The sequence below is a fragment of the Antechinus flavipes genome, chromosome 6, assembly GCF_016432865.1.
Source record: "Antechinus flavipes isolate AdamAnt ecotype Samford, QLD, Australia chromosome 6, AdamAnt_v2, whole genome shotgun sequence".
Classification (NCBI taxonomy): Eukaryota; Metazoa; Chordata; class Mammalia; order Dasyuromorphia; family Dasyuridae; genus Antechinus; species Antechinus flavipes.
Window position 1 is genome coordinate 255850942 of NC_067403.1, and position 26958 is coordinate 255877899.

General features: G+C 55.5%; 1 protein-coding gene across 1 annotated transcript; it reads left to right on the plus strand.

Moving 5' to 3' along the window:
* The first annotated feature begins 7956 nt into the window (after positions 1 to 7956).
* On the plus strand, positions 7957 to 25737 carry POLA2 (DNA polymerase alpha 2, accessory subunit). The gene is made up of 18 exons (XM_051965646.1): positions 7957 to 8164; positions 8964 to 9088; positions 11889 to 11983; positions 12081 to 12138; positions 13850 to 13959; positions 16757 to 16950; positions 17421 to 17509; positions 17956 to 18111; positions 18375 to 18437; positions 18735 to 18777; positions 19379 to 19503; positions 19801 to 19839; positions 20181 to 20254; positions 22842 to 22950; positions 23511 to 23617; positions 24378 to 24437; positions 24834 to 24960; positions 25393 to 25737. Exons 1-18 carry the CDS (start codon positions 8068 to 8070, stop codon positions 25537 to 25539), a joined length of 1818 nt encoding a protein of 605 aa, XP_051821606.1. The 5' UTR covers positions 7957 to 8067; the 3' UTR covers positions 25540 to 25737.
* Positions 25738 to 26958: the final 1221 nt, after the last annotated feature.

The window sequence follows — 26958 nt, forward strand, 5'->3', positions numbered from 1 at the left end:
ATTGTTTTCAGTAAACAACTTACCATTTATGATTAGATACCCAGGAGAAATACAAAAAAAAAAAAACCCATTTTACTATATATAATCTCATTAAACAAAGTCTGAAATCAGAACCAGAAAAAGAGGTCAAGAAATTTACAGTTGGAGCCCAGACAGGCCCATCTCTTAACCGTAGATGTCCCTTTCCTGATCCTGAGGAGGACAATAATGAATGGCCTCCCCGCTTCCTCCACCCTTGGCCCTACCTAACTCTTGTGTCTATTCGGAACTACAGCCTTGCAAAAGCTCTCCTAATGTAAAGGCTAAGAATGAAATCTGGATGACAGAATTTTTAGAACAGATTTGTATGACTGCTGCTCAGGTTGCTCCAGGAACAAACATGAACTTATATTTTGAGCAACTTAGTGGCAGGAATAGGAGGTAGTAAGGAGGCTTTGATGTCCACTGAACCGGTAAATTGGCAAAAAGATGGAAAGACAGGAATTATTTTCCCTTTAATAATAAATGGCCTAAGTGTTTCTATTGGGCTTATATCCCAAAGAAATACTAAAGAAGGGAAAGGGACCTGTATGTGCCAAAATGTTTGTAGCAGCCCTGTTTGTAGTGGCTAGAAACTGGAAAATGAATGAATGCCCATCAATTGGAGAATGGCTGGGTAAATTGTGGTATATGAATGTTATGGAATATTATTGTTCTGTAAGAAATGACCAGCAGGATGAATACAGAGAGGACTGGAGAGACTTACATGAACTGATGCTAAGTGAAATGAGCAGAACCAGGAGATCATTATACACTTCGACAACGATATTGGATGAGGACATATTTTGATGGAAGTGGATTTCTTTGACAAAGAGACCGAACTCAGTTTCAATTGATAAATGACGGACAAAAGCAGCTACACCCAAAGAACGAACACTGGGAAACGAATGTGAACTATCTGCATTTTTGTTTTTCTTCCCGGGTTGTTTATACCTTCTGAATCCAATTCTCCCTGTGCAACAAGAGAACTGTTCGGTTCTGCAAACATATATTGTATCTAGGATATACTGCAACATATCCAACATATAAAGGACTGCTTGCCATCTAGGGGAGGGGGTGGAGGGAGGGAGGGGAAAAAAATCAGAAAAGAAACGAGTGCAAGGGATAATGTCAATATAAAGTAATCATTAAATAAAAATTTAAAAAAATAATAATAATAAATGGCTTAGATATTAACTCATGTGATAGGGATATTTTACACCAATTAGGGATGAAAATCACCACAAAGTTTTAGGAGCAGTCATTGCTGCTGTGGCTTCCACCACTCCAAAAATGTCTTAGACTACTGACACACCAGTATGAGTGGAGCAAAGAAAAAACAATTAGTACAAGAACAATTAGAATTAGGATACATTGAGGAAACAAACAGCTCATGGAACTCCACTGTATTTGTTATAAAGAAGAAATCTGGTAAAGGAGGATGCTAATGGATTTGAAACAAGTAACTCAGTCCTGGAAGACATGGGTTTGCCATCCCCAAAGGTGATCCCTAGGAAATGGCCTTTATGGATAATAGGTATTAAGATTGCTTTTGCTCTATTCCCCTTTTAACCTGAGGACAGGATAAATTTAATTTCTCAGTAACAACATATAATTCTCAAAGACCTGTAGGGCTAAGGATTAACCTCAGAGGTGACAGGCCAAAAGATATATGACAAATGGATGTTACATATAAGGGAAAAACATGCATTCATGTTATAGTTAATACTTATTCAGGCTTTGTATCTGCATCCTCTCAATGGGGGATAGCTGTTTCACATGTAATAAATCACTTACTTCACTGTTTTGTCTCTATGGGTATCCCATATACCATCAAGACTGATAATGGACACTCATCTTTTTCAAAAATCTTAAAATAGTTCTTAGAGGAATTCTCCATACATCATGTTTTGGGGTTCTTTACAACCCTACAGGACAGGCCATTGTAGACAGGACTAATCAGACTCTTCAAGAGATTTATCAAGAAATAAAAACAGGGAGATGGAGGTAGGGTCACTCAGAAAGATATAGATAAAGCCGTGTACACAATAAATTACTTTAAATTTGATTTAAATGATTTAAGTCCAGCTTTGAAATATTCTTTGGTGAACATACCGAATCACTCAAAGACAACACCCCATATTCTTTAAGAAGGCCCCCTAAGAACGAGACCATGGTAATGAAAAAGGGTCTTGAAGGATGGGAGGGACTCTATAAGGTTCTAATGTGGGGGCCAGGCTTGTATCTCCACAGGAAAAAACCTTCAGCCGTGGATTCCTACCAGACATCTCAAAGTTGTCCATAGAACTGAAGAGGAAGAGAGGAAAGAAGAGGCGTCCCCTTTGTTCTCAAAAAGATCGCAACCCATCCACCCTTGCCAGCTATCATCCCATAGCTCTCCTTCCTTTTGAGTTGAATGCTCTGGGATCATCTACAGCTGGTGCCTCCCCTTCCTTCCCTCTCACTCTGTCCCTAACTCTCTACCATCTGGCCTCTGACTTCATCATTTGGCTGAAAGCCACATTACCCGATGATGCTTAAAGCCAGCTCTGAAGTCCTTGTCTCAGTTCTCAGCAGGCCAGACCTCTTGGGCACTCGCTTCTTCAGACCTGCTGTTCTCCAGGGCTCAGTGAAGATCCTCTCCTAGGTTTCCTGCTACCTTTCTTTCCCTTCTTTCTCAGACTCCTTCAAGGTTATTCCAGTTCACTCTCTGCAGTTTCTTTTTACCTGATGGACTCCACAGCTCTCCTGGAATTAATTTCCGTCTATATGCAGATAATTTACAGATTATTTTATCCAGTTCAGGTGGCTCTTGAAATCCAGTCTCACGTGTCCACCTGCATATTGAATATCTCAAATTGTATCCTGTAGGCAGCTGAACTGAAGAGAAGTAAAACTGAACTCCAGCTCTGCTTCTCCTTACTTCCTGATCACTGTCAAAGACCGGCCACCCTCCAGATACACAGCCTCACGAACTGGCCGTGATCTTCAATGCCAAACTTGAAGATCCTATATCCCATCTGTTTCCAATTCCTATCATTCTGACCTCCTCCACATCTCTTATGGATACTTCCTCTCCTGCAACGGTGCAGTCACACCTGGACTACGTCAATAACCTTCTGAGTCATCTCTCTGCTCACTCTCCCTGCTCCAGTCCATCCTCTACTCCCTTTACCAAGGGATCTGAGGTTTCCGGCCAACTCTTCATTTCCACCAGTGGTTCATACAGCTTCATGTTCCCCCTCCTCTGGTGGCCTCATATCCCTCTTTCCCTTCCCACTTTTTATCTTCTTTCTGTTATTGTCTCTCCTCCTCCCCTCTTCCATTAGATTATAAACCCCCTGAAAATGGGGGTTAATTTTCTTAAACACTAAAGAATTATTTTAAGTAAAGATGCTTACTGTTTATTGATCATGACTGTGACTAAATCCTTTGGTATTTAAAGTCTTTCCCAACTTGACCCATCCCTATTTTTCCAGTTTTTTCTCACTTTACTTCCCCCCCCCACACACACATAAATAAGTTTTCTTGCAATTCCTTCAAAAAGAAAACCCATCTCCCATCTCCAGGCCTTTGCACTCACTGGCTCTCCTCCCTGAAATGCCTTGCCCCACACCTCTGTGGGGAATAGATAAGGTGAAGAACTTACAGGAATGTATGAGTTCTTTTTCTGTATTTTATTATTTCTATGTTTCCCCTCTGACCTATATAATATGTGCAGGTTCCTATCTACTTGAGCCTTGGCCAGCTAGAAACATATTTACTTAACCTGAGCTGATGACATTTATCAGTATTTGACATTTATCGATATTTATTCTATTAGCTGGACCACTGTCTGCTTCATTAAGCCTGAAGGCCTGACTTTCTATTTCCTAGAAATCAGGAGATTTCGGAGAAACAGAAACCTTCCATTCCAATCCCTCCAAATAGCAACAACCAATTAGCTGCCTCCCCCTTCTCAATGCTCTCTTACTTGGGATGTAATCTCTTGTATAAAAGCTATATGTCTTTACTACTTCTTTAGCCCTCCTCCCTCGAGCTGTCTCTTTCTTATCTCACGATGGGACGGGTCATCCTCCGGAGGTTTTCAATAAACAACTTTTCTGCCTTCTACTGAGTGATCTCTGAGCAATCATTTTGGGTAAGGGTCTTCTACGTCCCTCACACATCCATCGCTTCACTCTCTGCCCCCTTTCAAGACTCAACTCAAATCCTATCTTCTCCAGGACAACTTTCTTGGATCTCCCACCTACCAATATCTTCCTCTACTGGATAGACATCTTTAAAGCATGCAGTTATTTTAAAATTTTTATTATTCCTTTTTATTTACAAAAAATATACATGGGTAATTTTTCACCATTGACCCTTGCAAAACCTTCTGTTCCAACTTTTCCCCTCTTTCCCCCCACCCCCTCCCCCAGATGACAGGTAGTCCCATACATGTTAAACATATTAAAGTATATGTTCAATCCAATATATGTATACATATCTATATAGTTATCTAAGCATGTAGTTATTTACATTTTATCTCTGCTACTACAAAGCAAGCTCCTTAAGGACCCAGATCATGTTTTTGCCTTTCTTTGTATAACCAGCGTTTAGCACACTGGTATACAGTAAGAACTTCATAAATGCTTCTGTCACACTGGAGCTTTTACAAAGAATATTGACTTCCAAAGATATAGTCACAATTTGCCAACATATCCCCAGAATATGGGAGGCTTAATTCACAATCCCCATCCCCCCCACCTCAATCCCTGTGCAGAGGAAGGGGATTAGCTGTGGAAAGCTGGTCATCTGTCATCCAGTCATTTCTCTTCCTGTTTCATGGTGTTCAGCACCCTGGGAGCCACAAAAGGAGAAGGTTCATACGGAGGGAACCTACTCCAGTTACAAAATAAAACAGACGCTCTGGCTACCGGGAGCATTAAGCTTTTCTCTTGGTCAAAGGATAGACCAGCCTTCACCAGAAATGGGAAAAGCCGGGGGGCCACAAGCAAGAAGCCTGCCACCTTCTGGCAGTCGGGGAGAAGAACAGGGCTGGGAAAACTGGACATGGGTGCCCAGCCAGAAGTGCATAGAGCTGAGATGTCAGTTTAAACTGTCCCCTAAAAGTAAACAGAAGTTCCTCAGTACTCTGAGGAACACAAAATGTTCCAAGCAGCTGGACTCTGTTTATATACAATGTTCATATAAATTATAACCTGGGTTCAAACAACCTCTTTTGAGTTTTTATTTTCATTAGGATTGGAGAGCTATGTTTTTCTTTCACAACTTGACTTGAAGGAAGGAAGGAAGGAAGGAAGGAAGGAAGGAAGGAGGGAGGGAGGGAGGGAGGAAAAGAAGGAAGGAAGGAAGAAAAAGAAAATAGAAAGAAAGAAAAGGAAAGGAAAGGAAAAGAAAGAAAATTGCACCTTTTTGAATTCTGGCAATGCAGTGATCCAAGACTACGCTCAAGAATCTAGGATGGAAAATGCTGTGTATATTAACATAAAGAATTGATTATGGGAGAAAAAAATAATTGATTGTGTTTGGATACAGATTGAAGCAATTTTTACTTTATTTTTCCCATGAAAGTCTGTTCTGTTTAACTGTACATGTGTCTTCTCAATGGGAGGAAGAGGAAGGAGAGAATCTGGAAATCATAGTTCTAAAAACAAATGTAAAAAATTTTAACTGGGGAAAATAAAAATATAGAGGAAAAAACAGTATAGCCCTTTGAGAGTGGGGGCTTCTTCTCCTTTTGTGAAAGGTAGCCAGGTGAAAGATGCATCTGGAGTCATGACAGCCCCGAATTCGGATCCAGCTTCAGACACTGAGCAAGTCCCATAGCCCTGTCTGCCTCCACTTTCTCATCTGTATGCGGAGGATATGAGATGTCCCTACTTCCAAGAGTTGTGCTGAGGCTCCAGTGGGACAATCTTTGTGAAGTGCTTCAGGGCTTACCTATTTGCCTGTGTCCAAGATGCTCGGAGACTGTTTCATGCATGACTGGTGCAGGCTTTCTTGCTTGGGGTCCGGGCTTTTCCCATCGCTGGTGAAGGCTGTTTTTTGGGGGTCGGGGCAGCAGGCAGGCCGTGGCACTCACTGGCCGGGGCACTCTGCCTTGGGGTACCTTTCTCCTCCCCCCTCCCCAGGCCACGTGTCTCCTCCCATCCCCCTCTATGCTTTCTCCTTTTTACTTTTAGGGTGCTATGTAAAGCCCCTTTCTTTGCTAACAACATGCCCTCTCAACTCTACTTCGTATTTACACTCCTGGTGTCTATTGCCGCAGCACGTGTAGACACGGGCACCGTACTGGGCAACAGCAGGAAGCGGGCAGGAAGGGACTGGTGATGAAAAAGCTGGGAGGGGAAGTCGGGGCCGGGTTCTCAAAGGCTTCCAGTAGCAACCAAAGGAGTCCGAACGTCCTCCTCCTGGTGGGGAGAACTCTCGCTCATCAGCAGGGGAGAGGCCCGGTCAGACGCAGCCTTCGGGAGCGATCTCTCTGCCGGTTGCTCGCGGTGGATCCAAGTCGGGTTAAAAGCCAAGGTCAATGGCCCCAGCCAAGTGAAGGCGGGGGAGGGGCCCAGTGAGAAGCTGCGGGGGATGCCGGGAACCTGGCACACAGGCAGCTCCTCTGCAGAAATCGGGAGGCTCAGGAGAGGGAAGGTTTGCCCAGGGGGCAGCAGCGTCCCCCCTGGGGCGGAGGGGGAGGGCAGGCGGGGTTTATAGCAGCAGAAAGAGGCCGTGCGCTCCAACCGCCTGATTTTTGCAGAGTAGGAACCGAGCCAGCACTTAGTAGGCTCTTCCTGTGAGCCGGCTGAACGCTGGCGATACACGGAAAGCAGAACTGCGCCCTTCCCTCAAGGAGCTTTCAGTCTTAATGGGACAGACGGCGAGCAACTGGGCAGGTCCCAACAGGAACTAGGCAGGACAAGCTGGAGGTCTTGCCGTGTGGTGATCTTGTTCTTCTCCAAACACAGCCGGTTTAGCTTAGAGCTCTATCTCTCTGCTCGGTTCCAAGAGCTCCCTCCGAATGTCTCCAAATCCAAGGGTTTTGTCCTTCAGCCTCTGCCTCTGCTTTCTTCAGCCTCCGGCCAGCACAGAGATGGAATGGATCTCTTGTCTCCTTCACTTGGGGCTCGGCCAGCTTTCTGGCGAGTCTTTCAGACCAGCTTGGTCCCAGCGGGGGAAGTGCAGGAGCCCAGCCACCACAGCGCTGTGAGATGAAGGGGAATCTGGTTGTCCGCTGAACTCTTGACTCGTAGCTTCTTCCTCTGAAACTCCTCTTCCGCCACCAGCAGCCAAGGGGAAAATATTCTGGGATGAAGTGTTCTTCACTGGCCTTATATAAGACTCTTCTGAGAGAATGGGATTATGGGTTTTCTCCCATAGTGCTCTCTGGCCCTAAGAGCTTCAAGGGAGGTGTGAACTCACCAAGTTACCAAGTTTACTTTGTGAATCTGGCAGACGTGTGAACTCCGCTGAGTAAAGGTGCAAACACAAGCATTGTACTAATTAGTTCTACTTAGTACCTAGTTTCAGGTTCTGCCCAAAACATCTTCTTGTAAGGTCAGATCAACTCTAATGAGTGAGCAGTTTGTAAAGATTCCAACAGTGCCGGGGAAGGCGCCGGCAGGAGGGTGTAAGGAAAGGTTTCTGGGGAGGATGGGACCGAGGGAGGCGGCACCGGGGGCACTTGTGGCTATAGAGAGATTAGTAGCGCCCCCATCCAGAGCGCGGGCCTTTAAAGGATCAGGGAGAGAGTGGGAGGGACGAGGCGCGGCCTCTTGACTCCGCCCCGTACTCCTGCTAGTGCCCTACGCGTGCGCATTCCTCCTCTTCCCGCCGGCACCCAGCGCGCCTGCGCCCGGCAGGACTCGCGAACTGAGGGGCCAGAGTGGGTGGGCGGTGCGCACGCGCGCGGGAATGGGGAAAAAGGGGCCGGCCGGAGGTTCGCGGGGCAGAGCGCCTGCGCACGGAGGACTTTGGCGGGTTTTTTTTAATTCTTCTTCCTAATTCTTGCTCGGTGTGTTTCGGTGCCGGTGCCGGTGCCGGGCGGGAGGGATGGGGCCTGGGGGCGCCGGCTCCGTGTCGGCCGAGCGCCTGGCCGCCGAACTGCAGATGTTCGGCCTGGACTGCGAGGAGGCGGCCTACGAGAAGCGTGAGTGCGGGGGGCCGGACCCCACAGGCTTGCACACTCTCCCTTCCCCTCGCCGAGCCTTTGCCCCGAGCCGTCCCCCACCGGCAATGCCCCCCCTCCTCGGGCTCCACCGCCCCGCCCCCTTCCTCCCGCTCCCAGGTCCCGCTTGTATATGGGCGCGTGCACGTGGGTGCGAGTGTGTGCACGGGTGTGTGTGTATGTGCGTGGGTGCACGGGTGTGTGTGAGAGACTGCCCCGCCCCCTCAGAGCCGAGCTCTTTGCGGAGGAGGGGCTTGTACCTCAGCTGGGTGAAGGAAAGAAGTATTTAAGCGCTTGCTGTATGTGAAGCCCCAGCTGGGTAATGTGGGGTCACTTTTACCTCTTTGTACCCCCCAGCATGTAACAGGGGGCCTGGTACACAAAAGGCGCATACTAAATGCCTGCTGGCTTGTCTCCCGTCTGAGGAGAGGCAGTGGGTCCCAAGGGACCGATGCAGTCCTCCAGCCCAGCACCAAGGGGCCACAGCCCTGCTCCCTTCTCTTACATGGGGGGTGGTCCTTCCCTTCCCACTGCTACCCTCCTGCTCTTCCTGGCTTCTCTGTCAGCCACACTCATTGCTCAGCACCTCCTGCCTCCTTCTTGGCCCAAGTGCCGATGTCCAGCCCCGTGGCCCCCGGGGAGTACGGGAGGCTCAGGATGGCGGGAGTTGTGGGGGCCGGGGTAACTGTACAGAAAGGTTTGGTTCGTGTGAAGGGAGAAGGCGGAAGGAGACTCTGCCTCTCCTGCGAGGAGGGCCCCTCACCCGTCCCTGTCCCTGCAGTGATGGAGCTGTGTCCCCTGTACCGGCAGACCGAGGACCAGCTAGTGGCCGAGCTGGTGGCCTTCAGCAGCAACACCGGCAGAGTTTATCTCACCTTGGAGAACCTCAACTCCTTTGAAAATGAGGTAAGAGCCCGATGGGGCCGGGCCCTCGCCAGCACTGACGCCCAGTCCTAACAGAACCTCACTTACCTGCTTGGCCGAGACCGCCAAGTTTTAACCGCTAAGGAGTCAGCCCTCCCTGGCCGTGTGCCCCTCTGCCTGGTTTCCTCACCTGTACAATGAGCATGGCAGTCGGGCACGGCCGTGTGTGGTGAGGGCCAATTAGGATGTTGGTAAAGCATTTTGCAGACTTTCAAGCCCTGGGAATGCCCGCCACCTCTCCCCTCTCCCACGACTGCGTCTTCCTCAATGGCCTGTCCCTCTGTCCGGTCTCCTTCCCGATCCCTGGGGACTTCGGCTTTCACTTGGTCCCCAATCTGATACCCAGCAAGACCCTCACCTCCACCCTCCCTTTCTGGTTCTTTTCCTGCCCCCACACACTGACCACCGTCCCCTGGTTCCTCTCCCATTGTCCGGTATCTGCCCATGGCCGGAATCATACCAAAGTCCTCCAGGCCTGAGCCCTTCTTCCCTGTACCTGGGGCATCATTTTTTTTTTTTTTTAACCTCAGGGAACACTCCCTAAACCTTGCCCTGGGGTCAGGTATTTGTGCCAGATTTTTCCTCCTGAGCTGAAAGTGTGGGAGCAGTTGGGAGGCAGGAATGAAGTCAACTTCATCTCGGCCTTGCCCGAAACACAAATAGTCCTGTTGGGAGAAACCCCTGAAATCACTGGGCCCGACAGCTTTGAGTTTTCACACCTTTAAAAATCTCTTAAATGTTTCCCCTTGGTGCCGGTTATTTTATACAATTTGGCACTGAGTAAATTAGACGCTGGAACATTGTTTACATCTTCCGCATGAAACCCTACTTTTGTCACGTTAGATATTGAGCACGCCTTTGGTGAACAGCACATTTTTCCTAGGACAGCTTTGGGGAGAGCCCAGAAGTTTTCTTTTTAAGATAAAATTTTATTGATGATTTTTTTGTTTTCATATTACTTAAATTTCCCCTTCTATCCTTCCCGATCCCCTCTCCCAGAGAGCTATCATTTACAAAGATTTTTTTTTGGTGAGATAATCAGGATTAAGTGACTTGCCTAAGGTCACACAGCTAGTGCATGCCTAATAGCTGAGGCTGGATTTGAACTCTGGGCCTCCTAACTCTAAGACCACCTAGCTGCCCCTAACAAAGAATTTAGAGGAAGGAAGGAGAGGGGATCCCCTCTTAAAAGAAGTGGAGACATCTTGTGTGTAAGTGTGGTTGTCATTTTCCAATAATTGTCTCGTGGGTATTACCCCATTTCTGTTGCTTTAATCAATGTCTCCTTGGGTTTTCCTGGCGCTCGCTGCTGTACTTTGCATCAGCCCACGGGAGTCTTTTCAGGCTTCTGTGTGCATGGTAGCCGTCATTTCTCGTAGCCCGATGTCTGGTTACGGATCGGCCGTTGTACAGGATCATTCGGAAAAGAAAGAGGTCGGGCTAATTGATCTCTCGACACCTGCCGGCTTTTCAGCTTGGTACTGGATCTCTACATGAGAGCGGAGGCACTGCCCTCTGCTGGATGCGTGTGGAGGTGGGCTGGCACCGGCCAGACTTTAAAGTCAGTTCCCTCAGATGAAATCAGTGGCACTCGCCGCCCGGCCCCCAGAGGACCTAAATGTCATTTTGTCTGATGGGCAGCATTTACTCTTCTAGAGACTGGTTTGCTCCAAAAAGCCACCTCGGTCCCACCTGGACTGGCAGGCGGTGGCCAGAAAGGGCTGACGTGTCCTTTGTGGTGGCAGTTCCTCGGCGGCCTCCCCGGCTCGTCCCTGCTTCCTCAGGCCGACGAGGAGCAGCGATCTCTGCTCTGAGCTTGGACCAATCTCACCCATCGGCGTGTTCTCTGCTTTCCCCCGCGGGTCCGGGCCTGTCCCTCCTGGCTGGCTCCTCATCTCCAGATAAGGCCCAGCTCCCCCCGTCTCCCAGCCTTCCCATCTTGCATTTCGCTGCTGTGAAGACGCCCGTCCTTCCTCTCTTCCCTTCTGTTCAGCCCCTGCAGTCTGGCCTCTGTTTGATCTTGGGCGAACCCTTTGAGGAGAGTTGGTCACTTCTAGGTTCCTGGCTTCCACTCTCCCGATGCTGTGCCCTCTGGCCCCCCAGGCCCCGGCTGTGGGCGCTACTCACTACCCTCCCTATTGGATCCCCTTTTCTCCTTGGGCTTCTGGTCCCCTCCCAGCTGTCTTTGCTAGCTCCTCCCCTTCGTGGGCCCCACCCTGGGCTGTCCCAGGTCTCTTCCTTGGCCTTTTCTGTCCCCAGCCCTCGTCCATGGCACCCCACCTGCACACGGATCGCCAGCCCTGATCTAGAATGCCCACAATCCCTCAAACTTAGCAAATTAAAACCAGGCTCGGACATCGTGCCCGTCCATGGTGGCGGCCTTGTCTCCCCCGTTTGAAGTCTCGGGGTTCTTGTTGGCACATCTGCCTCCCCCGAGCACTTCTTCTGGGACAATCACAGTCACTCCCAGACAGGTCTGTGGCCCTCGCCCCCACCTCTTCCTCCATCAGTCTAAAAAATTCAGAAATCTGAGGAAACTTGAGGAGATTTTGACGATCTCAAGTCTCCCAGCCCCAGCATTGCCCACCACGGCTCATGATTTCCCTCCAGGAAATCTGCCCCAATTCATCCTGTGTCTGTCTGTCCCCCTCTTGGATTGTCAGCCCTGCCAGAGCAGACCCTTGTTCTTGTCTTCCCTGGCTCTTAATAGCCGTTTATCAAAAGGGAGCTAGTGCCCAGGGACTTGGACCAGCACCGATTCACTGCCTTCTTTCTTCCTCAGTTTCTGATCAAAAGGACAGCCAAGGCTCGGCACAGCGCCCCCAAGAAGGACAGCGGCCCCCCGGGAGTCTGGGACATCGTGTCCATTCAAGAGCTGTATCCTTTTCCAGCAGCGTGTCCCGAGCCCTGGCCTCTGGGAGCTCGGCTTGGGGCTCACCATCGATCCGTTATTTTCCGTAACTCTGACGTTCAGGATTGATGTTGAAGCCAAAGAGGAGACCCTCCTGAACTCGTACGCAACGCCCTCCAAGGTGAGTGATCGCTTCTTCCTAAAGCTCGTCATTCGAACCCGCTGCTCCCTTTAGCAGTCATGTCCAGGGAGAGGAAGTAAATGTGAGTCTGACCTTGCCCCTCTTCGGCTCAAGGTGGGGTCCATTCATACACCATCAAAGAAGGGCAGGAAAAAGAAAAAATCCAAAGAAAGAGTTTGCTTTGGTTTGGGGAGTTTTTAATCGCTTAAGATTTTTGTCATTTAAAACTGTGGTTATCATATAAAATTGTACCTCTATCCATCAGTGAATAAGCATATATTAAGTGCTTACTGTGTACCAGGCACTGTGCTGAGCTCTAGGGATACAATGCCCTCGTGAGCTTCCAGTCTAAGGGGAGAGAACGAGCTCTCCACAGAAGGAATCAGGGACCATCGATGGAGGGAAGGCACCTGCCTTGACAGGGAGCAGGAGGCTGCTAGGTACTCGCATTATTGCTCCCTTGATTTGGGGGAACCAGAAACCAGTCTTGAAATAAAAAAATGTTATTTTAGAGACATTTGGAGCTGTTCTTTTTTAATGCGCCTCTAGGAGGAGCCCAAGGACAGCCTCTGCCCCTGCTTCCGCCTCCACCTCTGGCTTTGGCTCCAGTTGCGGGCAGAAATTTTTTATCATTCTTCCTTTTCAGCCAAGTTATTCCTCGGCCTCCCCCAGGGATAGCAGAGCCCCATTTTTCCTCTTGTCTACGGTCTGGCAAGCTTAGTTAGAGAACGTGGATTCTCAGCATTCCAGCAGGTTTTCCTCACAGACCAAGGCTCCTTCCAGGCCCTCGATTTGAGAGTAAAATACCGAATTTAGAGGCGAAGCTAAGGTGCAGGACCCACACGGGAGTTCAGACAATGACTAGCTGGAATCATTCCCTTTTTTTGATTTGAAAAAGATCGAACAAATAAACTACCAAAAAGGGGTGGGGACTTGGCCCCCGCCCATCTCAGAAAACTCGTGTCAGGTCAAGATAGCTTGTGCCAAAAAACTGATGGAAGGCCAGAGATAGGGAGAGGAGAAGGAGGCCTTCTGGTCACCCAAGAATCAGCAGGAGAAATGTTCCCGTCTTGTACTTTTTTTGAGATTTCCAGAGTTTAGGGGTAGCTAGATGATGCAGTAGACAGATCACCAGGCCTGAAGTCAGGAGCACTGAGTTTAAATCCAGCCTCAGACACTTAACACTTACTAGCTGTGTGACCCTAGACAGATCACTTAACCTCAATTGACTCACCAAAAAAAGAGAGAGAGAAGCGTCCAGGGTTTGTGACTATTGGTAGGTGATTTATGGAGCTTGCTGTGACCCAAAATTAATCCCCCAGAAGCTAGCCTGCTCTTGGACTGCTCCAAACTTTAGTAAGCTGACCTTTATCCTGCAGATACATTCTCATCCCTGTCCTATATTGTCACGGTGTGGTAACTCAGGAAGAACCTTAGGAAGTCTACAAAGGCCCAGGGTCTCCTTACTACCGTGAGCCATCAGAACAGGGCTTTTGGTGAAATTTTAAGTGGGCGTGTTTATGTATTAGTATGTGTGCCTTGAAAATGGGGGTTTGCTTCCTTGTTTTGGACCAGCTGCCCCAAAAGGGCTAGTTTGGGCATCCAGAGAGCTAACGCGGCCCAGTCCCTCATTCATTTGCAGACTCTCCCTTTCTTTGCTTCTCGAGACCTTGCGCTTGTCAGCAGGCCCTTGATGTGCATCTCATTCCAGGGTTCCCAGAAGCGCAGCGTCAGCACCCCGGAGACCCCCCAGTCCAAGCGGAATGTGTCAGCAGCTCGAAGTCCCCACCTGCTCTTCTCTCCGTCCAGCTTCTCACCGAGGTAGGGGATCACGTTCTCTTCCGTGACGTCCCCGTCGCGCCAGGAACAGGGGTGACCGTGCACAAAACCCTGTTTCATGCCGTGACTGCCCTGCCCCTCACCCTCTCGGCTCTTCCTTTCCGTGTGGAAAATTACTGTATCCTAGAGTCATTGAAGAAATTTGGTTCCCACCCAGTTTTCAAGGGCTTCCTTCCAAGATAAGGAGCTGCTGATAGTGACCTGGCAGCTGGTTCCAATAGGATTTAACCTGCTATTTTCAAAAATGGCCAAAGGGTTGGGAGCTGTTGCTTTTATATGTTTTTAAAGGAATCTAATCAGCACCTATAATGTTACCTAACCTACTTCTTGTCCCTCACTCAAATTACTCGAAGCTGGGACATTTCCTGGCCATTTCAGCTCCAGGCTGGCTGATGATGAGATCATCGTGCTCATCCACAAAGGCTGGTTTACGATTCCGAAGTGAGGAGCTCTGTCACTAATAGTGGCCCGGTGTGGAAGAGCATCCCCAATGCTTCCTGGGTCGGGCGTCCGGGGACCAGGCTTCCACCCCCGACTCCGCCACTTGCTGCCCCAAACGAGCCGCTTCCCCAACCTTGGGAGGCCACACCCAGCTCTCTGTCCTGTGCCGGCCAAGGCGTACCCGAGAGCCAGGTCGTTCTGCTCATGGGATGCTTCCTGTGTGTCTGGTGGAGCACTTAAAAGTTAGCCTGCCTTATGGCTGGCCCCTGATTCCTAGAACAAAGCACTGTGCCAGGCACTGGCTTCAAAGAAAGCTAAAAAGACAGGTCCTGCCCTCAGAGAGCGTAAAATCTAATGGGGGAGGGGAACGGCAGACAGACAGACAGACAAAGCAGGTTGTATACAGGCTCAGTAAGAAGTAATTAGCCGGGGAAGGTACTGGAAGTAAGGAGGAGAGAGGGGAAGGCTTCCTGTGGAAGCCGGGAAAATCAGAAGTCAAAACAGGAAGTAGAATGATCTAGGCCTGGGGAACGGCTGCAGAAAATGCGTGGAGCGGAGAGGTGGAGGGTCTTGTTTGGCAACAGCTTGGGAAACCGGATGGGTCAAGGGGTGAGGCGTGAGGAAGCTGAAAGCAAGGAGGTGATAAAGGCTCTGGAGGCCAAGCAGGGTGTCGGTGGCTCTGGAGGCCGGAGCTGTTGGCAGTTTGTACGGATTCTAGTAGACGCTGCTCGCTTCTGTTCACGGTGGACGTGGCCAGAGAATTGTGGGGTGTCCTTGCTTCGTAACGTGGCCCCCCCCGGGTCTGGGGCAGTGCTTTGTAGTTTTAACTATAACCTTTCAGTAAGAGTCGGCTTTGTTGTTGGGCCGCGTCCAGTTCTTGGTGATCCCGTGAACTGTCACATCCTAGTATTACCTGCGGAGGTTTCTTGCCAGAGAGAATTTCCTTCTCCAGCTCATTGTACAGATAAGGAAACTGAGGAAGACAGGGTGAGGTGACCTGCCCAGGGTCTTACAGCTAGTCTGTGTCTAGGGCCAGATTTGGGCTTGGGTCCTTCCGAGGCCTCCTTCAGCTCTATCCCCTGAGCCCGCTGACTGCCCGGTGACCTGTGAGCCGGGAATAATTTGGTGCTTCACCCTACGAATGACAGGAAAGCTGTATTCTCTTACTCTTCTCCCCATTGTCCACACACACAAGCTCGGAAACTTGCAGCTTTTCCGTAATCCCCAGTCACGCTCAGGAGTGAAAAACAGTGGGATGTGAAGCTTGGGATTTCAGCAGCCCAAAGAGTTGCCTTGTTTTGTTTTTCTTTAGCTGAACGTTATAATTATAATGTCCAGGCTTGGCTCTGAAAAGGACTCGGATTCAGCTTGGTTAGTTTTGATGAACTTTTCTCCCTCTTTAAAATCCTTTTCACATATAGAACATGGCTCTGGAGTGCGGGCAGAACTAAGGTAGTTGTCGAGATGAGCCTTGTGCCTTGTGCTGGGAAGGTACCTCTGGGTGCAGGGGCCCCGCGTGGGTCCAGAGCGTCTGGAGGAGGAGGGCCTCCGGGGGATACCAGCCTAGGTGCAGTGGAAGGACCCGGCAATGGCCGGAACAGACTTCTGGCCTCATGCCAGCTTCCGTAGGATGGATGAGCAGTTCAGCTTATTGTTAGGGACACCAGAAGGGAGGAATAAGGGCACTGGGTGGGCCCTGGGAGGCCTGTGGGTGGGCGCCATGGATGTCACGGAAGGAAAGGCTGCCTAACAATTCTTAGGGAGAAGATCCCCATAGGAGGAGGGAGCGAAGCTGGGAGCTCACCAGTCAGGCCAGTGGTTCAAATAGGACTTGGATTCATGGTCCTTCCCACTCTGTGCGCTCTCTCTGACCTAGCAGCTTCTACACTGTCATTGTTCTAAGGGGAAACACATCTCCAGAAAAGGGAAGTGATTGAGGGACACAGTGTGAGGAGGGGCTGGCGTCCCCAGGGCCCCTCCTGCTCCATCCCCCTCTCATCCCCATTGTCAGCAGTGGTCCCAGGTCCTTCGGGTAGCTCCGCTCCAGGGTAGGGCAGGCCGGCCCCACTCTGGCTGAGAGAGGGTCAGAGCAGGCCGTAAATGCCCAGGTTCTCTCATTGGGGCTGGGCTGGCCGACGAGAGCTTGGCTCGGATGGGGCATAGGGCACCAGGAGCGGAGCGGTGCTGGGGGACGGGACGAGCGGTCACTCTCAGCAGGGGCCTGCTCCAGCGGGCTGGTGCTGCCAACGTGGCACCAGTAGAGCCTGGCAGTCTGGGTGGTAGTGCCTCTGCATGGCAAAGCTGGTGCCTGATGGAAGGCCCATTTTGTCCCACCCAGCGCCACGCCCTCGCAGAAGTACAGCTCCCGAAGCAGCCGAGGGGAGGTGGTGGCCTCCTTTGGCTCCACGCAGGGGATGTCGTGGTCCGGGAAAGGAGGCAGCGGCTCCCTCAGCGTGAAGGTCTTGGACGCCGCCAGAGCCCTCACTGGGAACTACAAGTCCATGTTCCAGAAGCTCACAGACATCCGAGAAGGTGATCCACCCCCACCCCCCCAGTGGTAGCCCTGGCAGGACTTAGAGGGGCCACCGGGGGTCCAGCGAGAGCCCTAAGCCAGTCACGCCCCTCACTATCCCCCAGACACCCCTTTCAGGAATCAGAAGGACCTGGGCTCGTGGCTTTGCTCCGAGTAAATCCCTTACCCTCAGTTCCATCAGAACATGGCGAGGCTCTCAGGGCTCCTGCCTTCCCCTGGCGGTTCTTGGGGGAGACGTCCCTCGGGAAGGCAGCAGCCCTGGTGGAGGCTGAGGCTCAGGAGGCAGATCCGGCCGGTCTCTAGTAATGAGTGGGGGGGGGCGGGGAGAGGTTCTCCGGGATGAGTCGTGGGGGTTGTGGCCGCCCGGAGGGTCCCAGGGCCGGGACTTGGGCAGCACTGAGCTCCCCAGGGCACCTCGGAGAGGGCTCCCTCCCCTGGCCCTTCACATCTTTGATCCTCTCGGCTTCAGTTCTCACCTGCAGGATTGAGGAACTCGGCTGGGAACTGAAGGAGCTTCACAAGATTGAGGCCTTTAGCCCCATTTCAGTGCCGGCCCAGGTGAGCGAGCGCAGTGCTGAGCATCTGCTCCTCCGTCCACACACTCTCCTTGAGCCCACGTGGCCAGACACGCTTGGTGGCTTCCCATTGGGGGTCGGTTCTTGACCATGTCCGGACTGGCGAGCGCACCCTGTGCCAAGGGAAGCCGAGGTGAACGTGCCCAGTGTCTGAGTGCCAGGGCCTACAGTGGGCATCGGGGGATGGGGCCCTCGCAGCTGCGGCCCCGGGTCACTGCCCGTGCTTTCCTGACATGTGACTACACTAAGGGGACCTTGGCTGCCCAGATTCACCTCTGACCTTTGGCATTTCTGAGCTCTGGCATTCACCTGGGGCAGGATGGGGCAAGGAGCCGAGGTCCTGTTTGCTTGTTCCCCTCCACGGCTCTGACGGACCAGGGAGTCCCCGTCCCCCCAGCCTCCACTGACCCACTGTCACCTCTCCCCTAGGAGCCGATCACTTTGCTGGGACAGATTGGTTGTGACAGTAATGGGAAACTGAACTCCAAGTCGGTGATTCTGGAAGGAGACCGGGAGCACTCCCTGGGGATACAGATCCCGGTGGATCTCTCGGAGCTCAAGGAATATTCTCTGTTTCCTGGCCAGGTGAGGCGCCCGGCCCGGCCTGATGGGATATGGGATCGGGGCAGCCTCTCAGAGCTTGGCACGTGTGGGGGGAGTGCGGCCCCTTCCAGGTGCTCCCCAATGCTGAGAGACGGCGCCAGTCACATGCACGCGTGCCCCGAGGCTGCTCTGAATGCCGCGGAGAGGCCGAGGGGAGCACTCAGGAGCTTCCTTCGGAGGAGCCTGCCCGGCCATTGGCCCTTCCTCGCCTCCCGCGGTCACGGGGTCTGCTCCTTGTGTTTCAGATCGTCGTCATGGAGGGAACCAACACAACAGGGAAGAAGTTCATTGCCACCAAACTCTATGAGGTAATGACCCCCTCTCCCCACCTCCCCCCGGCCTCTCCTCCTGGGGGTCACCGGCCCAGGTCTCCCCTGGTCTCCGGAGCCTTTGCTTCCCAGGCCCTGAAGGCCGTGGCTGGTGACCATGGGCGGCCCTCAGGGGCCAGACACCGGCCTGGCGTGGCAGAGAGCGCGCCCAAGCACCCATCAGGGGCGGCACGTGTTGGGTGCTTTGAAAGCTTCCAAAGGGAGGCCCCCCGCCCGGGGCTCCTCGATCCAGATGCAGGAAACAGCCGTGACTCGGGTCTTTGTCTTGTTTTTAAGGGAGCGCCTCTTCCTTTCTACCAGCCCACAGAAGAGGATGGGGGTGAGTTGGGACTTGAAAAGTGGCCGGGCTCGCTTTGTGCAGGCCGGGTCCGGGAGGGTGGCTTTTCCGTCCCGCAGCCGAGGCCGGGGGGCAGCATGGCCTCCATGTGGAGGGAGCCGGGTCGGTCACACGCAGCCCCCGGGAGTGACGGGAGGGCCATGAGCATAGCCCAGGCTGAGGGATCTTGGGGAACCGGTGGGAGCCACAGCCAGAGACTTCCGAAGGAGGGCAGAGCTGGGGCGGAGCGAGGATGTCCTGCTGTGGGCCCGGCCGCTGGCCAGGGAGGCACACGCAGAAGGGCTGTAATTGGCCCTGGGGCATGAAATTTCTCACAATGCCATGGTCTGGACGGACTGAAGTCCAGACTCTTTGGATAGAAATGAGGATCTCTGCAAGCAAAGTGGGACCCTGGGAGGGCACCTCATGCTTCCCGGGGAGGTCAAAGTCAGGGATCGGGGCCCGACAGGACCCAGCAGAGGGGCGGACCCTGCCCAAGAACCTTGGGGGAGGCTCCCGGCAGAGCTCGGCTCCTCTCCTCAAGGAGGGCGGTGGAGCCGGCCACGCGGACAGACCTCTTGAGTCACGCTCTCCCTCCCTCCAGACTTGGACCAGCGGATGCTCCTGGTGGCCTGCGGGCCTTACACCACGTCTGACAGCATCACCTACGACCCCATGATTGACCTGATCAGTGTCATCAGCAGAGACCAGCCGGACGTGTGCATCCTGGTAAGGCTCCGGCAGCCGCGCGGCCCGAGCCCTGTGGGGGCCACTTCCTGGGCCCTGGTGCCCCGATCCGGCTCTCTGCCTCCTTCCCCCCTCTGGCGTCGCACAGAAGGCAGGTGTCTGACCGCGGTCCCCCGTGCCCACGAGGACGGCACCCCTCGGAAAGGCAGGCGAAGTGACCGCTTGCCCAGCCAGCTGCAGGCTTAGGAGCCCCTCCCATCCAGGGCCCCCCTTGTTCCCCACTGCTTGACTTGCCCCACTTTTAATCTGCTCCCTTGTGCCTTTGTTTCTCTGTTGCAGCTGGGACCTTTCCTGGATGCTAAGCACGAACAAGTTGAGGTAAGAAACTCACCCGGGGAAGTCCTCGGGCCTCCTCGCCTGCCAAGGAGTGTCGGCTGCTCGGGGATGTCCTAGGCCCAATGGGGACCCAGGGGGGTCCAGGAGACCCCAGCGAGCCCCCCAGCAAGGGGGCCCCTTCAGAGGCGTCCGGGCCTTGGCTTCCCCTTCCCTGGGAGATCCGGGTCCCTGCTGTGGCCAGCTTAGAAGCTGGGGCCGGGGCTCTCCCCGGGGCCAAAGCGCTTTCTGGCCTCCCCCGGCACCATCTTGGTTTTGAAATGCTGGCTCCGTGCAGCGAGGGCCGCGGCCTGCCGCCTTCAGACGGCCGCTTTCCTTTCTTGCAGAACTGTCAGCTGACCACCTCGTTTGAGGACGTGTTCAAACATTGTCTGAGGATGATCATCGAAGGGACGAGAAGGTGAGGATGGGGGCGCGACAGCTAGCAGCACCCGTGGGGACTTCTGCCTCCCCGGGGTTTTCCCATGTCTGCAGGCGGGGTGGGTGCTGAGCATCCCACAGTGAGGGGAGCTGGGTCTTCCTCGTCCCAAGCGTCTGGTGCCTTGGGAAGAGTCCTCCTCCCCAGGAGAAAGCAGAGCAAGAGGCTGGCCCTCCCTCCCCAGCCCAGCCCCTGCCCTTTTTCCTCTGGGTGCCCACCTGTGGGGAGGAACGTCGGAGGGGGCCCAGGGAGCTGGCCCAGAGCCGGCCCCCCCTGCCACATCCTCCGGGGCCTGCCTCTCGCCCTCGCTGTTGGTCTGCAGTGGGGGAGGCAGTGGGGGACAGCCCCTGATGGAACTGAATTAGAGTTTCTGAGCTCTTCCCGCAAGCCAGTGGAGGGGCCGGAGCAGATGCAGAGGAGAGAGCACAGTTCTGCTTTGGGGATAAAGTCATTCAGGAAAGAGGCCTTCTCGGGGGTCAGGGGCACAGGGATGGCCTCCCTTGGGGGGGCTCCCCCACTATGTCTGAGAGCAGAGCTTTGCTCCTGAAACGAGCTTTGGAAAAGCCGGTCAGAGCCACAGAGGCACCGGAGGCACAGCCTTTGCCCACCAAGGGAACTGATCCCCGGGTGTGACGGGTGGGAAGCTTCCTAGGGGGGCAGGAGGAGCCCAGGCTGACCGGGCTCCACACAGCGGTCCTCGCCTGGGCGGGTCACGGGCGCAGGCCCCTCGGCTGCCGAGGCAGGTGTTGGTCCTGGCTTCCCGGGGCCTTCCCAAGGGTCAGCAGGGCCCAGAACATGGTGAGATCCCCGCATGGGAGGGGTTGGTTCTGGCCTCCCTCCACCCCGTGGTACCGGGAGCAGCGGGACAAAGAACAGAGCCCACATTGTTCCCCAGGGGCCGTGCTCGGCACCACCAGGCACTTTCTGCTGCTGCCAGAGACGGGGGCGGGGGGGCCTCCCAAATTCCCTGGACTTTCCTCCGTGGTCAGAGGGCTGTTCCTCCGCTTCCTTGGGAGGAGAAGGGTCTGCTGCCCGGGGGGCCCCCAGGTTCCCATGCTGGGAGCTGAGGGAGAGGCTGTGGGAACCTCCTGCTGCGAGGTGTGAAATTGGGCAATCCCGGAGCATAGCTGGCATTTTCTTGCCAGTCCCTCCCCCTCCAGCTGCGTTGTAACCACCGGCAGCCAGGCTGTTTCCCCTTAACAAAAGCTCTCTGAAGGCACCGCACAGCCGCCCCCTGGGAACAGGGCGCAGAAGGGCCCGGGGCCCGCCTCCCGACAGCGCTCACAGAAGCTGGCTCGTGACCTTCACTGATGGGAGCCTTCGGGCCCGAGAGCTGTGGTCCAAAAGCCCCCGGGGACACCGCTGTGGCCGGGGAGGTGCTCGTCAAATGTCTGGTTCCCCCCAAGTCATTCCCTAGAATGCGCAGAGCAGTATCTAGTCCTCGGTCAGTGGCATTTATTGAGTACCTGCTGTTTACAGGACACTGTTCTCTAGGACTCAGAGAGGGGAAAATGAGCTGTGGGTGAAGGGATTTACCGAGAGCCCCACCACGACCTCCACTGCCTTCCCAGCAGCCCTTTCTCTACCACAGACAGCTCCTGGAAGCCACGGACACGGGCTTCCTGGTCTCGTTTCCTCCTCTCTGCTTTTATACGACCAGGGAAGGCAAACAGTTGAAGGCGGAGGGTTTGGTTCTTCCCCCTAACAAGTCCATCCTTTGAGCCCTTCGCCGCTGTAGCTCTGAAGCAGGACGCGGGGCCTCGGAGGAAGCGGCTCCCTTTTGGCGGTCTGCCGAGGGGGCTGAGGTCTCCGACGGAGGGAGGGGCTCTCGCCCACCCTTGAGAATGCGTCTTCGTTACCTGCTAGTTATGACCCGCTGTTTGGCTTAAGGCTCCGTGTCCTGCCCGATTTTTCCAGGGAGCAGTGGGAAGCCCTTGTGCCACTTTACTAAGATACCAAATGGACCGATTTAACACCAAATAGCTGAGTCTGGTCTCTGGTGGAGTGAGGACTTGTGGGGTCCCAGCCCTGCCACCCCCAGGCCCCTCCCTCAGACCTTTCTCTAGCAGAGAGGGAGAATCACCCCTGTGCCCCCCGGGGTGGGCGCATTATAGAATGTCAGGCTGGATGTGGCGTCTCGGGTTCCGAGGACTGTGACATCCCAGAACCGAAAAGGGCTTAGAATGACCCGGTTGGTAAGAACATGAGCCCGAGTCGGGCTTGGAGGAGCCCAGCATCCGGGCCTGCAGACGAGGCCCCGGCCTCCCCGACCCTTTGGAGACTCATGTTTGCCCTGAGAGCCTCCAGTGGCTCATGAACTGAGGACAGAAGAGGAGGCTCGCGGTCAGCTCACGGCACCGTGTCCCCATTCACAAGCTGCCCCCAAAACCCTCTCAGCAAACGCAGTCCGGCAAAGCGGGCTCGGGCCCTGGGTGCGTCCGCAGAGGTCTGGCCCCCATCGGGGTTCTGCCCCAGGCCCCGCGAGGCTGGCCCCCCGCAGACATCCCTGGGGCTTGCCTTGTGTTCCCCTCCTGTCCTAACCGGGCCGTACCTGTTCCCTGCTGTGCAGCTCAGGCACCCACCTGGTGTTTGTGCCGTCCCTGCGAGACGTGAACCATCGGCCCGTGTACCCCCAGCCACCCTTCAGCAGCTTGGAGCTCCTCAAGGAGGACAAAGAGGTACCAGACACCCCCCCACAGAGCCGGGCCATGTAAACCCTCGTATCCGAGGCTCGGGAAGCCCTTGGCGCGTCTAAGAGGGGAAGGCCCGGCTCGGGCAGGGGGAAGGGCCTGGAGCCCTGAGCGGGAAGCGAGCTCGCTGTGGGTCCGAGGCCAGAATGCGGGATCTTGGGCTCGATGGAGGGGGGCCCGCCCAGCAGCCTCCTGGAGGCTCCAGGAAAGCGGGATGGCCATTTTCAGAAGGCAGGAGAGGCCGGGCAGCCCTGAGGCACCCACAGGGATGGGCCCCTTCAAGAAAAGGTGGGGGGAGCAGAAAGGGGAGTTCTGGTTCAGGCTTGGATTCAGTAAGACCCTCTGGGGTCCCCTGAGACCAGCTCCGTGCAGAGGCTGCCTGCCGGGGGAGGGGAGGTTAGAGAGAAAGCCACTTTTAGCACCAGTGCGTTCCTGGGCTTCCTTCCCCCGTGACCCCCAGCCCATAGGAGGCCTCAGAGCTTTTCATGGGTCTCAGGGCCGCTCTCGCTTTAGCGTGCCAACCTTGGGGCCGTCCTTTCCCCCTCCAGCGCGTGCACTTTGTGTCTGACCCCTGCATCCTCTCCATAAACGGAGTGATTTTGGGCTTGACCTCGACAGACCTGCTGTTTCACATGGGAGCCGAGGAAATCAGCAGGTGAGAGAGTCGGGGGGCTCCCGGCCCGCCCTCCCTGTGGCCTGAGGAGCGCCCGGTGCTTTCTTCGCGGCCACAGTCCCCCCCATCCCCCCCCCCCCGAGGCCGAACGTCCCGTGCCCATCGGTCACCTTGATGTCCTGCAGCTGGCGTGGTCACGTTCGCTGGCCCGTCCACTTCCCTGGGCCCACGTGCTCGCCTGCGTCCCCAAGATGTCCTTTCCTTTTTGCCTTCTGGGGGATCCCCAGTTAACTAGTCCCCCCCCATCCTCTCTCCGGCATCCAGAGCTGGAGCCCAACCAGCCTGGGGGGGATGACGACGGCCTGATTTATTTCCGCGGGGTTTCCGGCCTCTCTGGCCGTGCTCGAGGGGGGGGAGGCTCCGAGGCTCGGGGCCTTCTCTTCCTAGAACGGCACGCAGCTCCGGGAGGAGAACAGACCCCGTCCAGCCAAGTCCCGGCTTTGGATTTGGCAGCTCGGCCCTCGGCACGTCACCGAGGGGAAGGAATGTTCCAAACGGGCGTGGGCCGAGCACTCGGGCGGGTGCTCGTTGGCCGGGTCAGCCTCTGGCCGGGAAGTCGGAGCGGCCTTGCCCGGTTCTGTTTCGGGGTCTTCGTGACCTCGGTTCTGGAGGGAGGGGCCTGTGCATCCTGCCACCTGCAAACGTCCCACCCATGAAGGGTCCGCGGGCACTGCCCTCGGTCACCCAGGTTGGCAGCAGGTGCCCCGTGCCCGGCACTCAGGCCGACATGTTCCTTCTGCAGCTCGTCCAGCACCTCGGACAGGTTCAGCCGGATCCTCAAGCACGTCCTGACCCAGAGGAGGTGAGACCGACCGCTGCCAGCGTCACCCGCGACCGGCTAGAGGGAGCAGGGACCCTGTGAGGGCCCGGGCTGCGGCCAGAACTCACGGGCCTCCTGAGGGTCACCTTGACTGGTCTTCACTGCGCCCCCCCCCCAAATCTGGGGAATGGGGAGGGGCGGCAGGAGCAAGCGAGAGCTGGGGGGTTAGGAGAGCCCTGGGTTTGGACCGGGGCAGAGTATCACGTGGTGTCTGACCCGCCCCCCAGTTACCTTTAGTCTGGGCTCGGATCCCAGCTCTGTGATGGGGGGGACCAGTCGCCTCCGTGTGCCTCAGTTTCCCCAGCTGTCACTGACGTCCCTTCGGTGAGCCTCTGCCCCCGACATCGGCGTGCCCGCCTTCTTTCTCTGTCTCTGCAGCTTCTACCCCCTCTACCCGCCCTTCGAAGAGATGAGCATCGACTATGAACATTTCTACTCCTACGCGCAGCTTCCCGTCACGCCGGACGTGCTCATCGCGCCCTCAGAGCTGAGATACTTTGTGAAGGTCAGTGGGGGTCGTGGCGTCTGACGGAAATGCACGGGGAAGGGCGGGGGGGGGGGCAGTGCCCCGCTCGGGCCTTGTGTCCCCCACCCACCAGGCACGTGCACGGGCCCCTCCCCCCCCAGCAGCGCTCTTGCTGACCTCTTTGCGGGGAGAAGAGCTGCCTCGGGGGAGCCGGGCCGCAGAAGGCCGCCTGGTGCGAGGGGGTAGGGTGGGGCTGCGGCATCTCCACCCGCCGGCCCCCCAGGAAGAGGCTGGGTCTGGAACCCTCGGACCCGCGGCCGACTCCAGTTCTGTGGCTTGTTTGACCTTAGCGAGCCTCAGTTCCTTCCTGCCACTCTGTGGTGTGTTAGTGGGGAGGGCAGGAGGGTCTGGGTGCGAGGCCCCGCGGGGGACCCTGCCCCGACGTACCGCCGGGTTCTCCTTCCTTTCCAGGACGTCTTGGGCTGCGTCTGCATGAACCCCGGGCGCCTCACCAAGGGGCAGGTGGGGGGCACCTTTGGGCGCCTGTACATCAGCAGGCAGCTTGCCGACGGTGAGAGGAAGAGTCCGTGCACGGCGGCCCAGGTGGTCAAGATCTGATGCCCTCCTCGGGCCTGGAGTGACCTGCCCTTCTGGCCTGAGCTGCTGGACCCCTCCCTCAGGAGGAAGCAGCCCCACCCCCCGCCAGGTCCGCGTGGTTCGCACTCAGCCCCGAGTGTGGACGTCGCTCACTCGATTCTGGGGAGGGAAGGGAACGTTTGCTACATGGAATAAAAACAAGACTGTGGAAAAATTAAATTGCTTTACGTCCAGCCGACGGAGGGGCTCGGGGTGTTCCTGTCTCGGGAGAGCCCGTCCCCCGCACGGACCAAGCACGGAAATCGGAGCTTCTGTGGCGCTCGCTCTTCGTCCCTGCCCAGCGAACTCGTCTCAGGCGGCATTGGGCCCGACGGGGCTGCTGGGCTCCCTGCCGGACGTCTTGCTCACGCTCGAGGGAGCAGCCGGCCCTGGGCCGGGCCCCCCCATCCTGGATCCCCGGGACGGCCACTTTGCCCCAATGCCCGGGTGGCCCAGAGCTCCAGGAGGGGAGGGAGCCTTGATGGCATGTTCTGTGCCCCAGATGCCCAGGGCGGCCCTGACTGGCAGGCAGGCCCAAGCCAAGCGTCCATTCACCTTTCCCAAGGCCCCTGCGGTGGGGTCGGGATGGTTCCTGCCGGTAACGAGACGGGTGAAAGGGAATCCTGTGGGGGGCGGGGCGCCCGATCAGGTTTCATCAGGGTCCCACAGGTGCCTCCCGTCCTAATACCTGGTAAGAAGAGAACCAGGAAGTGGCCGGCCCAGTGGGCCTCTCCCCTCCCCCTCCCCAGGCTCTGGGAAGAAGGCTGGTGACCTTTGGGCCCCACTTCAGGCCCCACTTCGGGCCCCACTTCAGACCCGTGGTATTTGCTTGAGCCACAGACGGCCCCCTCCCTATCTGGACAGTGAAGATTAACCAGCAGGCCCTGGGGAAGATCAGCCGGGAGCCGGGTCCCCTGCCCTTGGCTCCCACCCACCCCCACTCGGCTACTGGGGTCTGTCCGTCCACGTGGACGGAGGCCCGAGGGAAGCGGAGAGCAGCCCCCCACCCCTTGGCCACACAGCCGGGCTGGAGGGACCGACTTCCCCCCCGCCCGTGATCACGGCAGCTCCTCCTCCTGGCACCTTAAGGCCTGACAGCAGATGTGAGCTTCCCTGGTGACCTCGGGAGGCAGGGGTGCAAAGGTTAAGCCCTCTGTGCAGGTGCGCAAACAGGCCTGCGCGGCCCAGGCTGACCTCGGGGCCTCGGCGGCCTCAGCTGGGGAGAGCGCAGAGCCTGGGAACCTCGTGAAGGGCTCGGGTCCAGGTCTCTCAGACCCGCCTTTTCTACCACCTGCCCCCAGAGGGCCGGGGGCAGCAGGGCGGGCAGAGAAGAGGGGCAGGGGCCGAGGCACTGAACTGCGGACGCCAGAGCCCGGCTGGCAGCAGTGGGAGTGGCCGGGG

Coding starts and splice junctions, on each gene's coding strand:
- POLA2 (XM_051965646.1), top strand. CDS start 8,068: ATGGGGCCTGGGGGCGCCGGCTCCGTGTCGGCCGAGCGCCTGGCCGCC. Junction 12,139..13,849: donor CGTACGCAACGCCCTCCAAG/GTGAGTGATCGC, acceptor ATCTCATTCCAG/GGTTCCCAGAAGCGCAGCGT. Junction 18,112..18,374: donor ATTCTCTGTTTCCTGGCCAG/GTGAGGCGCCCG, acceptor CTTGTGTTTCAG/ATCGTCGTCATGGAGGGAAC.